Source organism: Rhinatrema bivittatum, chromosome 5 (assembly GCF_901001135.1).
Source record: "Rhinatrema bivittatum chromosome 5, aRhiBiv1.1, whole genome shotgun sequence".
Taxonomy (NCBI): domain Eukaryota; kingdom Metazoa; phylum Chordata; class Amphibia; order Gymnophiona; family Rhinatrematidae; genus Rhinatrema; species Rhinatrema bivittatum.
The window spans coordinates 357,288,015-357,304,193 of NC_042619.1; the positions used below are offsets into that span (position 1 = coordinate 357,288,015).

Here is a 16,179-nt window from a genome sequence, read left to right on the forward strand (position 1 = left end):
ACATTCGGCTTGCAGCAGTGGGATTTGTAGCCTGGTTTCTCTGGTTCGTAGCCCCGCCGCTCTAACCACCAGGCGCCTACTCCGCTCCGAGGCTGCGGCAAAGAATCTGCCAGAGATATTTCAGCCCCGGTCAGGAAAAACATAAGTTGGATCAGAGGCAATTTTTTTTTTTTTTTTTGGTGATGGTCCATAGGTGAAACATGGGCTCTTGATCTATAATCTCTGGTCCTTCCACATACTCGAATAATTCTATTTTGTGTTTTTGCTATGGAAATAGCTCCCTATTTACCACTGTTACTCTGTGGAAGGGGGGAACAAATATCCCTGGATGTTTGTGCAGATCCCAAAAGGGTCAGATGTGAATGAATCCCTGCATTTACAGCAGAGAGGCTGGTGATCTGGGAATAAGCAGGGTGAAGGTGGAAGTTATAAGGTGTTAAGTTTTTTTTACAGTTCCAGTGGCTTGGATGGAGAGAGAGAGAGATGTGGGAAGGGAGCGTGCTGGTATTGCTTTTGCTCAACAATAAGGCTGTTGAATAAGACTCTTACTAATTAAAAAAAAACCAAGAGCTTTCCCTTGCATTGGATACGTGCATGGAGCTGTGTGTGTTAATGTCGCACTTCCGTGAATAATCGTTGGTGCATGGCACGTGCTGTAAAGGGCTGCCTTTGAGATGTAAAGCCTCCAGGGGTGAGGATTTGCCCTTGAGAGTTCAGCATGCCATAAGTGACTTCCTTAGCAATTTTTTTTTCCCTTCCCTTTTTCATTTGCTCATTCTTGCTCCTCATGAAAATGCCAAACTGACCAGTTTTGTGGTTTTTTTGTTTTTTTTTTTGTTTTTTGGAAATTAAGCTGCCTTGTCCCTTCCCAGGCTATGCAGTGTTAAACACGAGCTAGATCTGGGGAAGGGTTTGTACCCGCCCTGGCCTGGGTTTAGTTACTTGGCATTACCAAGTGTGGTTTTTGGTTGTTTTTTTTTTTTTTATCAGACTTAAACATGCATTTGACTTGCTACAGTAAAGTCAGTAATAAGAATTAATGGAACACTAAAAACATTAAGCGTTTAATAGTGACCCTCCACTTTTGAAGCTTGCTGGCCTGCATAGCTATTGATGAAACGGGGATGGAGGAATAGATATTTGGAACGGAGTTCCCATATTTTATGTCACCTTTGCCACTAACTTTTATTCAAGTCCTCCGCCGGGGGGGGGGGGGCCATGCACCACCGCTCCTTCTGGCGCATGGCCACTCTGTGACAGGTTACCTCCCCTTCCTTCCTCCAGGGACTATGAATGCTGGTGAAGCGTCACTGCCGAGCTAGGATTTGAACCTAGGTCTCTGCTTGGCGGTGGGCAGCACTGCCACTTGGTCAGCATCTGAAACCTAATACACTTAGAACTGCTGCTAAATCTTTGTTCATGACTTTTTATAAGCAGGTAAACTGATCTTTGTTACTGACTTCCTGGCATATAGTGACTTTGTTTTCTGTGTTTTTTCTTCCAGGCCGGGAGCAGTTTCATGGTCTGGGCTCCATGTATTGCAGAGGGGCGGCTGTGGTCATCCTCATCTACGACGTGAGCAACTTCCAAAGCCTGGCAGAGCTCGAGGACCGGTTCCTGGCCCTGACCGACACGGCCCGCGCAGACTGCATTTTCGCCGTCGTTGGAAACAAAGTCGACCTCACCGACGAGGGCGTCTCGGCGAAAGAAAGCGAAGAGGAAACGCCATGCACCGCCACCAGCCCCAGCGTTCGCAAGCAGGTTCACCTGGAGGACGCCATCTCGCTCTATAAGAGAATAATAAAATACAAAATGCTGGACGAAAAGGAAGTCCCGGCGGCTGAGAAAATGTGCTTCGAGACCAGCGCCAAGAGTGGCTACAACGTGGACTTCCTCTTCGAAAGCGTCTTTGAGGCGGTCGTGCCTCTCATGAAGAAGGCCAGCAGACCAGCGGAGACTGTGGACTTAATGAATCCCAAGCCTAGCAAAGGGACCCGATCTGGCTGCTGCCATTGAATTATCCTCGGGGGGGAGGGGGGAGGAATAGGTCTGCGGTGACGTGTGGAGAACAGAAGGCCCCCCTTTACTGTGCTTTTATGCAACATGCATCTCTAGTTAAAAAGGTTTATTTATAAAGTGAACCGTGTGCCTTAGCCCGCTTCCAATACCGTATCAACAAAACGAATTCTGAGGACAAGGACCGGGACCAGTTCGGTTCGCCGAGGTGATCCGCTTTCCGCGTTGATAGCTGCCACGGTCCCGTCGGTGGCTTTTAAGGATTCTGAGGTTGTTTTAAAAAAACGTAATTCTGCGGAATGGGGGGTGCTGCTCGTACTTTCACTATTTTTTTTTTTTTTTAATGCGTCCATATATTACAAAAGAATTCCTTAATCAGTTTAAATGTATTCTTTACACTGTGAAATGGATCCTAAAACCTTGATGATTCTGTTACTTATTTTTACACTCTTCAAATCTGACTTCTTGAACGCAATGCACAAGTACTTTTATATATGTAAAAAAAAAAAAAAAAAATGTAGGTGGCAGGTCACTTATTTGAATTCTGATGGTGCCTTAATATTTGCATTATAAAAATTGATTATGATACAGCAAGCTGGCACGGAGATCCTTGTTTTCATGCCTTTGATTAGTGAAATCTCTTGAGCCTTATACATAGGAGTCTAAATTGTGTCCAACTGTTTGCTTCAATTTAAGCAAATTCTAGAGGTGCTGGACACTGCAGCTTGATGCGTTTTATAGAAACGCAATACCTGAAGATGTGGATCTGGTGGACTTATGCACAGGTGACTGTATGAACCCTTTGCGCTGGGGGGTGGGTGGGGTGTCAGTCCTCTAACACCGCTCATTTGCGGCAGGGACCGCCCTGCTAGCAGTCTTCATCTTTCTACTACCGTGACTTGGGCCTAAGCCTATCATGCCTATGCTGTACCTTAAACCCTAGCTGCCTCTACAAAGGTGAAGGGGTCTGAACCTCTATCCCCAGCGCTGCAGCAAATATCCCTGTGGCCTGAGTGATGGGGCTGCCCATATGGGTGCTTTGCGGACCACCTTGGTCATTCCTTCTGATGTACATAAGCATTTTTTTTTTTATGTGGCTCTAATAAAAGGTATCAAAAACTGCAAACCGTGTACTTAGTGAGTGGGTTAACCCAAGTATTTATTTTACAGGGGGGCAGATTAGCTTTTACTCTAGTACTCCCCATGTGGAAACTCCTCTTTCCTGCCCACCTCTGCTAGAAATGAATGATTTATACCCGTTCAGCACAGCTTGTTCTCTCTTGCTGCCTCGGTGCTGTCAATATTTGATTTGACTGCTGCCGCTGCAAACATTGGAATCTGATAAAGCTGTAGGGAAAAACCAGCGAGCCAGATTTCTGAATGATGCCCTGCCATTTTGTGCTGATGAAAGGAAGCATTTTATACGGAAATCTGTGCATGGCGGGGTCCTTAGCATCGCCAGTGCTGCCTGGAGCTAGCCACAAGTTCCTGCTGTCATATTCCACAAGAATTTGCTAAGCACCCTTAGGCATAAACCATTTTGATCAGTTTTGGGTTTTTTTTTTGTAAATGAGATGGTAATATACAAAAACACATCGATTTTTTTTTTCTACCAGTAGCAAGTACAACAAGCTGGCAAGAGGTCAAGCTTGAATTTAATTCCATGCCTGAGAAAAATATTTCCTAAAGTAACAATCTTGAATGGAATAAACAATAGGTGAGGAGAAGAGACCACTTATGTGCTTCAAATGGCTTTCTGCCTATGCAAAATGCCTTTAACGCAGACCCCCTTGTACACCCCAATCTGAAGTTGGCATGTAGTTTCCTTGCTGTGAGGGGTACTCCTAAGGACACATTGCTCCAAGTGGGGGATACTGATTAACTGTTATCTTGGCCATGACACCAAACAAGAATATGGTAAAACTCCAGTGACCCTACTAAGCTCTGTAAAACTTTATTCACACATTACAGTAAAAATCGACCCTAGTGAAGGGTATAAATTTTTATAAGGTATGGTGGTAGAACAGGCAAACTTTATGGATGCCTTGATTGTGGCATAAGAACATAAGATATGCCATACTGGGTCAGACCAAGGGTCCATCAAGCCCAGCATCCTGTTTCCAACAGTGGCCCATCCAAGTCACAAGTACCCAAATATTAAATAAATCTCAAGCTACTTATTGCTTATTAATTAGTAGCAATTTATGGATTTATTCTCTAGGAACCTCCAAACCTTTTTTTAAACCCAGTTACACGAGCTGTTGTAACCACATCCTCTGGCAATGAATTCCAGAGCTTAACTATGCACTGAGTGAGAATTTTCTTCAATTTGTTTTAAATGAGCTACTTGCTAACTTTGAGTACCCTGTAGTCCTACTTGAGAGAGTAAATAACCAATTTAGTAAATGCTAGTGGGTTAATGTAATGTGGTCCTTCCCTCATGGTTGGCCACAAGTAGGCTGTGACCGTGACAAAATGACACCCAGTAAGTACTTCCATGAGGGGATTTAGTAAACCATGTGCAAAACTACATGCCCCCATCAACTTCTCTAACTTATTACAGACATATCTTACCTATAGGTGGCCCTATCACTATAACCAGGAATGTGGAAAAAAAATCATGTACAGCAAATAGTAGGGTAACATTTGAAGAAGCATTAACAGTTGTGTAGTAGAATAAGGGTAAATGAACTCTAATCCACTATGGTAATTCAGGAGGCAAGTATGGATTTGTGAGTGGGAGTACAGGCATTCAAAGTTAACTCTAATATAAAATATAGATACTATAAGATATTTTCTTGTTTCCTTGCTATAATATAACTTATCATGAAAGCACAGCTGTTAGAATTCTGTTCTGGAGAATTGCAGTTGGTGAAACAGAATACATTTTTATAAAAACATGAAATTTAAGAGAAAGCTTTTTCATAATTGCAAAAATTAGTATGGAAAACTTGCAAAGGAAAGATACAACTTACTTGTAACACAGTGTGGCAAAACAGATCGCTAATAGGCCACCATTTGATAAGTGGTTGAGCTGCATATTTAATTTAAGATTAGAAATCCTATTTGGCTTTTGAGGTAATAAGTTAAAAAAATAAGCACCAAAACTTTTTTTTGTTTTTTTGTTTACATTTTTTTTCTTAAAGAAAAAAATGTAGTTTTGTAGATTCCCTGGGGGTGGCTTCACACGTTCTTCATGCAGACTTGGCAGCGGCTGATGTGAGTTCGGATCAGCCCTGCCTTGAGCGTGTCGGCGGAGGGGGAGCTCTGAAAGCTCTGGCTGATGGTGGTCAGCCAGAAGCTGTACTTGTTCGCAAAGTAGTGGCAGGTCCCTCGGGCGCCGTTGCACTCGATGAAAGGCGTGGCCCTGAAGTCTTCCAGGCAGCTTCCGGGAGAGACGAGGGACTGGCCGCCGCCTTCGGCGCCAGCGGCGGTGTGCTGGAACGAGAGGACAGAAAGGGGGGAGGAGTCCTTGTTAAAAAAAAATACTCCTGCCAGGGGTCTGCAGTAACCGCAGCTTCTCCTCCCTATAGCAGAATGCTCTATGTCCATCAATTCTTCCCTCCCGTGGCTCACAGCTTGCGTGGTCTACAAAGTGCTGTTGCTGTGGGTGGGTCTAGCCTGGGGGGACGGCCCACACCGCACACACACCCTGATTTTAAAATATACGCATGGTATTTTACCTCTGCACAAGTAGGTGCAAAGCATGCAGAGCCCTTTTTTTAAAATTTTTATTAAATGCGCATACTTTGTGCTCCTTCTCAAAGGGGCTTGGCTGTCTTCTCCTGTTTGAAAGTTGCCATTACGTGCCTGTGCCTTTAGCGATGATGGGGGCACTTTCGGTCGGCTGGTGTCACAGGAGCCATCTTAGAAGCAGCCTACAACTATTTGTAGTCAAAGAACAGAAAATCATGGCTCTTAGTGGCACACAAGGACGAAGAAAGCAGCCCCTTTCCTACCGCCATCAATCGTCTTGCTGGTTTCGGTGGCGAGGCAAGCTGGCTCCAGTAATGCTGCCTTGCTCTGCTCTTAACCCCCCCCCCAATCACTCTCCTTTTTTGTTATCTCATCTCATTTTCTCTCGCTTATCTTATTAGTCCCTCACCATACTCTCCTTGTGGCGGTGGCAGCAGTATAAGTGTTGATGTCCCCTCTCCCTCCTGGTCACTTGGTGCACTTCTTGTTTAGAGAAGGGGGGGGGGGGCAGATCTGGTCCTGCAGCTCTTAACCTGTAATACTGCTCCAGGGGGTAGGAGCCTGGACGGGGCAGGTTATGAGAGCTGTCTGTAGCCAGTTCCTTGCTCCTCCGTGGCCTTTCAGCCGGTCTGCTGCTCCGCTAGACTCGGAGAGGAGTATGCAATGCTAATCTATTGAAATTGATGGATGCATGAATCCATTCTCGGGCAATCAATAGGCTAAGGGTGAAATGCACAACAGCAAACTGGGCAAAGAAGCAAGACCGAAATGCACGTCCACCATGGACTTTTGTTAACCAAATATGATGAAAAGAATGAGGTTAGAGCATCTATGTCAAGAAGGATGTTGAGGTTCGATAGGGCATCCATATAACGTGCCATGCAAAAGAACAGTTACATAAATAGCAGCATTAGTAACATCACGGTGGCCCTTGCTTTGCTGGGGGAAAGGTTAGAGAGTTTACATACCATAAGGAAGGAATAGCCAATCCATAAACTGCGCCAGCCCTCGGGACAATGAGGAATGGAAACATCTTGACTATGAACGGCAATGGCAATGGTGGGAGCTTCGCAGACCGAACAGCGGCTGATGTAAGGTTGAATTTCTTCCTCAACCACAGGCATCATGGGGAGCGGAGCTGTGGTCGAAAGCCAGTAAGACTTGTCGTTTCTGCTGGCATAGTAACAGACGTCACCAGGATTGCAGTAGAGGAAAGGCATGGTGCTAAAACGGGGCAAACAGGATCCAGCAAGCCCTGTAAAAACAAAACAAAAATAGAATTTAACTCTTTTTTTAAATTTATTTATACTTCTCATATACACACTTCAAGAATCCTCTTGAAAGAGGAAAAAAACCACAAATCTGAAATGAGGTAAAACTATTAAGAGGTGAAAAAAAAGTCAGATCACGGTTAGTACAGCACAGATTCCCATCAACTACGATGATCCTGAAACTGTAGGAGTAAACCTTTCCCCATTCAGGAAATGAGTCTGCTGCAAGAAAATGATGCGTCTTTATATTTTAGGCGACTATTACATGTGTGTGTGCTAGCAAAAGATGCCCCTAATTGCAAAACTCTGGCCTGCTTCATGAGAAACTGCCGCCTCTTCCTATGCCTTTGTCTCTACACATCAGGAAAATCTTTTATTACAGACCAGCAAAAGTATCTCTAAACCCCCAATCTGTCAGGTGCAAGAAGAAATTGTAACCACCAGAGTTGCAGGCTCACTATTTGATGTCTCAGGAAGAATAGAAATAGTAAGATTTACTTGGGATCTGATGAGATCAAGACTTGTGGTCTTATATCCAAATTATTTCCTCTTAAATTGGGGGCAAATAGTAAGAGACTGGAGGGACGGCTTGGTCAGGATCTTCAGTCCCTCTAATAAATTATCTTTTAAACAGATACTTGGGAAATTAACAGACCTGAGATTCTTCCTGCTCCCAATATTCTTCAGGTTTTCAAGTTTGTTTGACAAAAACAAATTTTCCTTTATGACAGAGTCTTGGAGGGGCTTAACATGAAGGATATCTTGATTAGGTTTGTCTATTTGTTGAGCCATATTATTTTTAGAGAGCTCTAAAGCTCTGCAAATGTACACATTACGGGATTCAATAGTGCACTAAGAAAAATGCCAAGGCCTTCAATAGCCTCCCAAATGGCTTCTAATGTAAACTGAGCAGGCCTCACCAATGAAAATTACGCCGTTGAAACTAACTCCTGTAATAGCAATTTCGTGAGATATTACTTCCACTGCACTCATTCCTCTCATAACAGAAATAACTCCCAACACCACTGAACATGGTCTGATCTGAAAACGCAGCGCTACCAACTGCCTCTGCATTCTGTGCCTAAAACTTAATTGTATGGGTGGCGTCAGCCTGCGGTGAATCCGGACACCCAGTCAGCTTCGCAGGCTGCCGCTGGATTTGTGGGAGAAGAAGTGATATCGGGGGGAAAAGATGTTGCATAGTTTGGGGAAGAGGTAAGCAAGCTTCCTCATCGGGTAGATCCCGACAACTTCTCATCCTATACAATGATTTCTCGCACAACGTAGGCATCCATTGGGCTGAGAGGAGGTTGATCCAGAGTGGTCGCAGAGAGAGCCTTCCTCTTCTGACCAGCATGGGGCATTATCAAAGGTAAGCAAAAAACTTCAGGAAACAGAGAGATCAGTCTTGTGCCGTAAAGGGTTTAAGTGCCATCGTGGATCTCAAAAATCAAGTACATAGAATTTTAAATGAGTGGCAACCTGTACTCCCTTTAGGATTATGGTGGGATGGTTGTGTTTTCCTTGTGGGTGTTGGCTTTGGGTCTGTGCGCCAGTTGGCCTGTCTCTCCCCCCCATAACACTGTTGGCATGGACAGACAGACATGGTGTCTCCTATGTCTGATCTCTTTGTGTATTAAACAGAGAACACACACAAAGTGAAATTTAAAGTAAACAGACAGTAAAAAGTTGAAAGATTTTATTGCAGTATAGTAAAGGCGATAGTGGCTCAATGAAACTTCTTGTTCAGAAATGTTACCAGACTTATTCATTGCAAAATGATGGTTTTAGTTATGAAATGCTTTCATCAAAACATCCATTTGCCTTCATTTGTCTCTCTTTTTTCCCAAAACAAATTAATTTTTTAGTCTGAGATATGTGAATGCTGAAAAAGTACCATCTCCCAAAGCTATTCGTACATTTCTACCCTACAACACAATAGGTAGTGAGGCTTAGGTTTCTCCCACTTTGCTATCTCACTGCATGCCAAATTATTATGCACAGAGTAGTTCATCCAAGGCTTGTAAAACCTATATGTGACATTGAAAAGTGTCTTTCCAGGGCGTCAGGAGCCCCAGCTGACTGGCCCATGCCAGACAAACAACCCTATAGACAAAATGGAACAAACTCATCCCCATATTCTTGTATGATGTTCATGCATTTTTTCCCGTCCTGCCACAGATCATGGCCATCAGCTGACCATTCAAAATATTGTTGTAGGGGACAAGCTGCTAGTCCAGCACTGCAGAAAGTTATTTATTTAAAGTCTTTTCTATACCGTCGCTAAGTTATATACCATCGCAACAGTTTACAAGTAGGCACATAAGTTTGGAGTAAGCGTACTATAGTACATTCTAACAGGTGCCATTAAGTTTCGGTTACATTAAATCATAAAAATATGTACAAATGTTTAGTGATGTAGGTTCTGGCCAGGTGTACCTAGAAGGTACTTTTACAGGTCAAAATAAATCATATTTACTGTGTAATAATTACTTTTATTGTGTACTCAATTTGTTTAAATATTGTAATGCACATTTATGAGAATAGTGCTGTGTGCAGGTGCTCTTCTGTTTATTCCAATGTATTTTCTATTCTCCGGTCTCTTTATAAAAGGCTTGTTTAAAAAGCCATGTCTTTAGACTTCTCTTGAATGTTTTGGGGTCTCTCTGTAATCTGATCTCCAAAGGCATTGTGTTCCCGAGTATGGGTCCTGCTAAAGACAGTGCCCTCTCTCTTACCTGTGTTAGTCTTGCTGTCTTGACTGAGGAAATGGTTAAGAGAGCTTTGTTTGCTGAACGAAGGTTCCTGTGTGGTACGTGTAACCATAGTGCAGTGTTTAGCCAGTCCGCTTTTTCATCATGTATTAGTTTATGTATGGTGCATAGTGCTTTGTATTTTATTCTTTGTTCTATGGGTAGCCAGTGAAGTTCAGCCAGAGTTTGTTATATGGTCTCTTCTTTTTTCCAGTTAGTATTCTCGCTGCTGTGTTTTGTAGAATTTGAAGTGGTCTTATTGTTGTATTTGGGAGTCCTAGAAAAAGTGCATTACAGTAATCAATACTGGCAAAAACTAGTGCCTGAAGCACTGTTCTGAAATCTGCAGGAGTTAGTAATGGTTTAAGTTTTCTGAGGATTATGAGTTTAGCATAGCCTTCTTTTACTTTTAGCGATAATTGTTGTTTTAGATTAATTTTGGGGTCCATTATTATTCCAAGGTTCCTTACTTTTTCCGCTAGTTCTATTTTCTGGTTGTTTTTGAGTATAATTGGGATTTGAATGATTTCGATATTTTTTCTAAGTGTAGAAATTCTGTCTTTTCAATATTGATCACTAGTTCCATTCGGTTTAATAGTTGTTTTATGATGTCTAGGTACATGTTAGCTAGATTTAATGTTTTTTCTATTGTGTTCGATTGGTAGAATTAATTGAATATCATCTGCATAGATGTAATGTATGATTCCTAATCCTGCTAGTAGATGGCATAATGGAAGCATGTATATGTTAAAAAGGGTTGCAGACAAGGCTGATCCCTGCAGTACACCTGTTTCAAGATTGAATTTGTCTGATAATGTGTTAATCTGAACTTGAAAGAACCTATTTTTTAGATATGAGCTGAACCAGTTTGTTTCGTTGTATAGTCCAATCTCTTCTAGTCCTTTTAGTAGAATTTTATGGTTTACTGTGTCAAAGGCTGCTGACAAGTCTAACATTATTAGAATGTATTGTTTTCCACTATCAAAACCTTAGGCTGTTGTCTGTAAGTGAGAGGAGTAGTGTCTCGGTACTGTAGTGTTTGCGAAATCCATGTTGTGACGGATATAGTAAGTTATTGTTATCAAGGTGTTCCGCTATTTGTTTCTGTACCGTTTTTTCTATTAATTTGGCTAATAAGGGTAGATTTGAGACTGGACGGTAGTTGTTTAGGATCAGGGGCGTCACTGGTTGTTTTTTTTTTTTGATTGGTTTTATAATTGCTCCTTTTAGTATATCTGGGATTGTTCCTTCTTTTAGGGATAGGTTTATAATCTTAGCTAAGGTTGGGGAGACTGTGTTGGCTGCTTTTTTTATGTAAAATGTTGGTATTGTGTTGATTTTGTGTGGAGCATTTCGATTCTGGTAGACTTAGGGGTGATTCTTGTTTGTCATTGGTGAGATTTGCTACTATGGAGAATAAGGTTCTTGGGTTGTTAGCGAACTTCTCAATTTTATTGCTGTAGTACTTTTTTTTTTTTTTTTTTTTTAAATGGTCAGGATTAAATTTTTGTAAAAGGCAAGAAATACTTGTAGCCCCATCAGGGGGAGGGATGTTTATAAGAACTTCTGGGACACCTGCTAGCTGGCTTAGAAGCAAAGGGGCCATATTCTCCTGGAGGTAATTGCAATGACGAGAGCCTTGTGTGAAGCCCATGCGGAAGAGAAGTTGGGCTAGGCTGCCCAACTAGGGGCTCCCAAAGGCAGAGACCCTACTTTAAAAAAAAATTCCCTTTGATTCTACTGTGTCCTATTAACTTAGCGCCCATTGGAAACGGGCAGCTTGAACAAATGTGCTGCAATAGAGCAGTCTCCTTCTGAAACATCATGAGGGATCTTGTAACTGTTACTGCAGCTGTGTCTGCCGCCTTAAATCCAAGCTGAGCGGCTTTCAAATTCTGGTCGGATGTTTGTGAGTTTTCACCGCTGCCACACTGTCATAATTCTGATGTGTAGCGGGGCGATGAGCGACAGCCTTGATGTGTCTCCATTTTCTTATAAGCCCGCTTCTGCTGCTCCTAACTTCATATTTTGAGAGCTGTCCCCAGCACTGTGTTTTTAATTAAATAATTCAACAATGACCTCCTGGAAGGCCCCTCCCGTACACGGATGTTGCTGTGTTGTTTTATTGGGGGGGGGGGAGAGATAGGAGAACGTATAACGCTAGCAGAGAAGTTCCTTCTCCATAGCTCTTAACTGCTGGAGCTTGAGGTAATTTAGTCATCCTGCACATTTTTTTAAATCTTTCCTATACAGCTCTTACTCCCCCCCCCCCCCCCTTATTCCAAGGCATGATCTAAAGGTAAGGCAGCACGAGAGAAGAATGACTGACTGACTGCCTTCCACAAACGTCAGGTTTTTGTTTTTTTGTACATTTCTTGCTCAAAGAGCTGAAAAGTACTGAATGGGTGTGTGTACGTACATACATATCTATACACCTTCTTCAAGTTATTATTCATGCTTTGCACCAGATTCCCACTCAAGGGACAATACTATAAATCCAAGATTTCACTAGCTATACAGCCTCATTTACTAAGTTACCCCCCCCCCCCTTCTTGTCTATAGGAAGAAAACTTAGTAAATGACGCTCACAGAATGAATGATCTAATAAAACATTTGAGGAGACGTCCTCCCTAAAAGAGTTCGCAACCACTACAGGGTGGATGGTTTACAGGGATAGCTTCACAGCATTTGGGAAAAGGAAAGGAGCATCCTGCTGGAGTTTACAGCATTTCTGAGCCCAGGAATGGCTAGACGGTAACTTTTGTTTTGTAAAACAGTAGCATGGGGCAGGTACTCCAGGGTCAGAACTTGTAAGCAACATCGATGAGACCTCCCGAGGAAGCGGGTGCTCGCGGGTGCTCAGACTGGGGGGAGCCTTTTTGAGGTTTTATGTGTGCATATAAAAGCATCATTGAACGGGCTGAGACATTTTGTACATGCGCAGAAGGGGCTGCATGGGACACTACAGAGTTTTGGAGAGCAACAGGGCTTTTACGTTTGAAGCAGTCACATATGGGGCTGGAAGGTGGTGTTTTTGCCTGTACTGATGAAAAGGTCTCCACTAGTCCCTGGGGCAGCTTTCGGGTGGCATGAATTAGCTTTGTTCCACAAATTTTATGAGTTTGAGATAATCATGTAGGTAAACTGCTCTATCGCCCATTAGAGGAAAATGTTTCTGCCCTGTAAATCACTCGTGCCAAGCTGCAGGGTCATCAAATAGCACTGGAGTTCTTACCCTGCAAGTTATTTATTGGAAAGGTACTGTGATTTGTTTGGAATTGGTGTAGGGGTGTTTTCACCTATGTGCTTGGTTATTTTATTTATTTATTTAACAGTTTTTTATACCGACCTTCATAGTAAATTACCATATCGGATCGGTTTACAGTTTAACAAAGGGAAAAAAGAAAACTAGAGTAACAAATTCACGTAAACGAAAGATAACAATAAGTAGGAATAAGTCAAAGTTACAATCAACAGGGGGCGAGAACTTGGAAGCTTGCAACAAGCTGGAAAGAAGAAAGGCCAGTAAAAGTAATTTTACCATAGCGTGTACAAGTTAATAAACTTAAGAACGGTACTTTAACCTGAATGTCTCAGAGTCCATTTATTTTTTTCTTTGAGAAACGGAGAGCCAGACCAGGTAGGAATGAAGGCCAACTAGTGATTGTCTGGTGGTTCAGGGAAGGCTTGGTGAAAGAGCCAGGTTTTAAGTCTTTTTCTGAAAGTTAAAAGGCTTGGCTCCAGTCTGAGGTTTGATGGGATACTGTTCCAGATAGAAGGGCCTGCTATCGAAAAGGCTCTGTCTTTGGTTGTAGCGAGGCGTGTGGCTTTAGTGGGGGGAACATTAAGAGTGCCTTTGTAAATGTCTCTAGTTGGTCTGTTAGAGGAGTAGAGTTTGAAAGGTATTTCCAGGTCAAGTTGAAGTTGATGATGGATGGTTTTATGGATTAAGGTGATTGATTTGTATAGAATTCTGTAATTTACTGGTAACCAGTGTAGGTTCCTGAGAATTGGTGATATGTGTTCGTAGCGGCTGGTACTGGTCAACAATCTTGCTGCCGCATTTTGAATCTGCAGAGGTTTGGTAGTGGATTTGGGGAGTCCTAGTAGAAGGGCGCTGCAGTAGTCTATTTTGGCGAACAGTAGCGCTTGGAGGACTGTCCTGAAGTCGTGGAAGAATAAGAGAGGTTTAAGTCGTTTTAGGACCTGTAATCTGTAAAAGCAATCTTTCGTTGTTGTATTGACCATTTTCCTTAGGTTTAGTCGATTGTCTAGAATCACCCCAAGATCTCTAACCTGCTTACATGTGATTTGAGAGTTGAGTGGTGTTGGTTGGTGGATATTGATATCATTTGAGGAGATGAGGAGAAGCTCTGTCTTAGAGGCGTTGAGGACCAAGTTTAAGCTGTTGAGTAGATTGGTGATGGATAGTAGGCAGTTGTTCCAATGGGTGAGCGCTTTTGAGATTGATTCTGTTATGGGGATTAGAATCTGTACGTCGTCTGCGTACAGATAATGAATTAGGTTGAGATCTGTTAACAGTTGGCAGACGGGGAGAAGGTATATGTTAAAGAGGGTTGGAGATAAGGAGGATCCTTGTGGAACACCAAGAGTTGATTTTGTTAGACTCTTTATTGTTGATTTTGACTTTAAAAGTCCTATTGCTGAGGAAGGACTTGAACCAGTTGTGGGCAGATCCGGAGATGCCGATATCTGCTAGGCGATCCAGCAGGATGGAATGGTTGACGGTGTCAAATGCCGCCGAGATGTCTAACAGGACTAATAAAAAGGAGTGTCCTTTGTCTAACCCCATAATAATATGGTCTGTAAGTGAAATAAGGAGGGTTTCCGTGTTGCGTGATTTGCGGAAACCATATTGCGAAGGGTATAGGATCTTGTGGTCTTCTAGGTATTCAGAGAGTTGGGTGTTTACCAGTTTCTCCGTTAGTTTGGCAACGAATGGGAGGTTAGAGATGGGTCTGAAATTATTTATTTATTTATTTATTTTTAATTTTTAGCTAGTACATTGGGGTCTAAGTTGTGTTTCTTGAGTAGGGGCTTGAGTGAGGCGGTTTTTAGACTGTCTGGGTAGCTTCCTTGGGTTAGAAGGCTGTTTATGATGCTGGTCAGAGGTCCTGAGATCGCATTTGGGATGAGAAGCAGGAGTCTCGATGGGATATTATCAGCCGGATGGCTAGATGGTTTCTGACTTTTTAGAAGGGATTCAATCTCTTTAGTGGAGATTGATTCGAAACTGTCAAATTTGGGTCTAGTAAGAGAGTTAGGATTCTCGCCTAACTTGAGAGTTGTTGTGTTTGGAGGAAGGAGGGCGAGGGTGTTTAAAATCTTCTGTTGAAAGAATGAAGCGAGCTCATTGGCCTTGGAGAGAGCTTGTTCGTCTGGGATAGGTGGGGGGGTAGATTTCGTGATTTGTGTTACGTAAGCAAATAGGGCCTGGGCATCGTATTGGAAATGGTGTATTTTGTTTGCATAGTATTCCTTTTTTTTCTGTAGAATGGCGGTCCTGTAGTGATGTAAGAATCCTTTGTATGTTGACAGGGTAGATGTGTTAGGGGTTTTGCGCCATCTATTTTCTTTATGGTTATATACAGGACACCTTGTTCTATGCCAGTATATATACAGTATATATACAGTATATATATACCTTGTTCTATGCCAGTATATATACAGTATATATACAGGACACCTTGTTCTATGCCAGTATATATACAGTATATATATACAGTATATATATACCTTGTTCTATGCCAGTATATATACAGTATATATACAGGACACCTTGTTCTATGCCAGATGGTTTTGCGCCATCTATTTTCTTTATGGTTATATACAGGACACCTTGTTCTATGCCAGTATATTTTTGCCCTTGGAATGATATCAGCCTGAGAATCTGAAATTTGTCCATGCTTTAAAAAAAAAAAAAAAGACATTTCTTAATGTTTTCGGTAGCAGAAGTCTAGTACTAGCTACAGGGGTAAGGAGTAGCAGTGAAGTCTCTTCACGCTTTGAGATAACAGAATCAATACGTACCCAGGTCTTGGTTATGTGCTTTTTCCTGTCCTTCAAAATATAACAGGCTGTAACCACTCCAGAGTTTAGCCATTCCCACTGGACACATTGGCTCTTGGTCAGACTGGCTGTGCTTCACCAGAAGGTAGCCTATGTTAACGCTGCGGCCTGGCATGCCAGGTGCTCCTGGACGACCTTGACGACCAGCGGACCCTTCAGGGAAACCAAAGACATTTTAAAAGAGCTGAAACCACTGCAAAGATATAGTTGGAGGGAGGGGAGAGAATGAACATTGAAATTCAGAATGGTCTGTCCCTTGAAGAAGAAAAAAGTAAGACATCAACAAGACTCAAATTGTTTTATTATGGCTACTCTAACATTTTGCGTAATACATCAGGCTCATTGTACTTATG

The 16,179-nt window shown here is 42.4% G+C and overlaps 2 protein-coding genes across 2 annotated transcripts in view; one reads left to right on the top strand and one right to left on the bottom strand.

Moving 5' to 3' along the window:
• The window catches only part of RAB20 (RAB20, member RAS oncogene family), a 42,561-nt gene extending 39,951 nt beyond the window's left edge, over window positions 1–2,610 (top strand). Inside the window, exon 2 of the mRNA XM_029604711.1 lies at window positions 1,505–2,610. Within this exon, the coding sequence (XP_029460571.1) occupies window positions 1,505–2,016 (512 nt within the window). The 3' untranslated portion in view covers window positions 2,017–2,610. The remainder of the gene's footprint in view (window positions 1–1,504) is intronic.
• A 2,523-nt stretch (window positions 2,611–5,133) lies between these two features.
• Window positions 5,134–16,179, bottom strand: part of COL4A2 (collagen type IV alpha 2 chain) — a 367,855-nt gene continuing 356,809 nt past the window's right edge. Inside the window, exons 46-48 of the mRNA XM_029604712.1 lie at window positions 15,788–15,979; window positions 6,681–6,967; window positions 5,134–5,454 (exon numbers count right to left, since the gene is read on the bottom strand). Coding sequence (XP_029460572.1) covers window positions 5,200–5,454; window positions 6,681–6,967; window positions 15,788–15,979 — 734 coding nt within the window. The 3' untranslated portion in view covers window positions 5,134–5,199. The remainder of the gene's footprint in view (window positions 5,455–6,680; window positions 6,968–15,787; window positions 15,980–16,179) is intronic.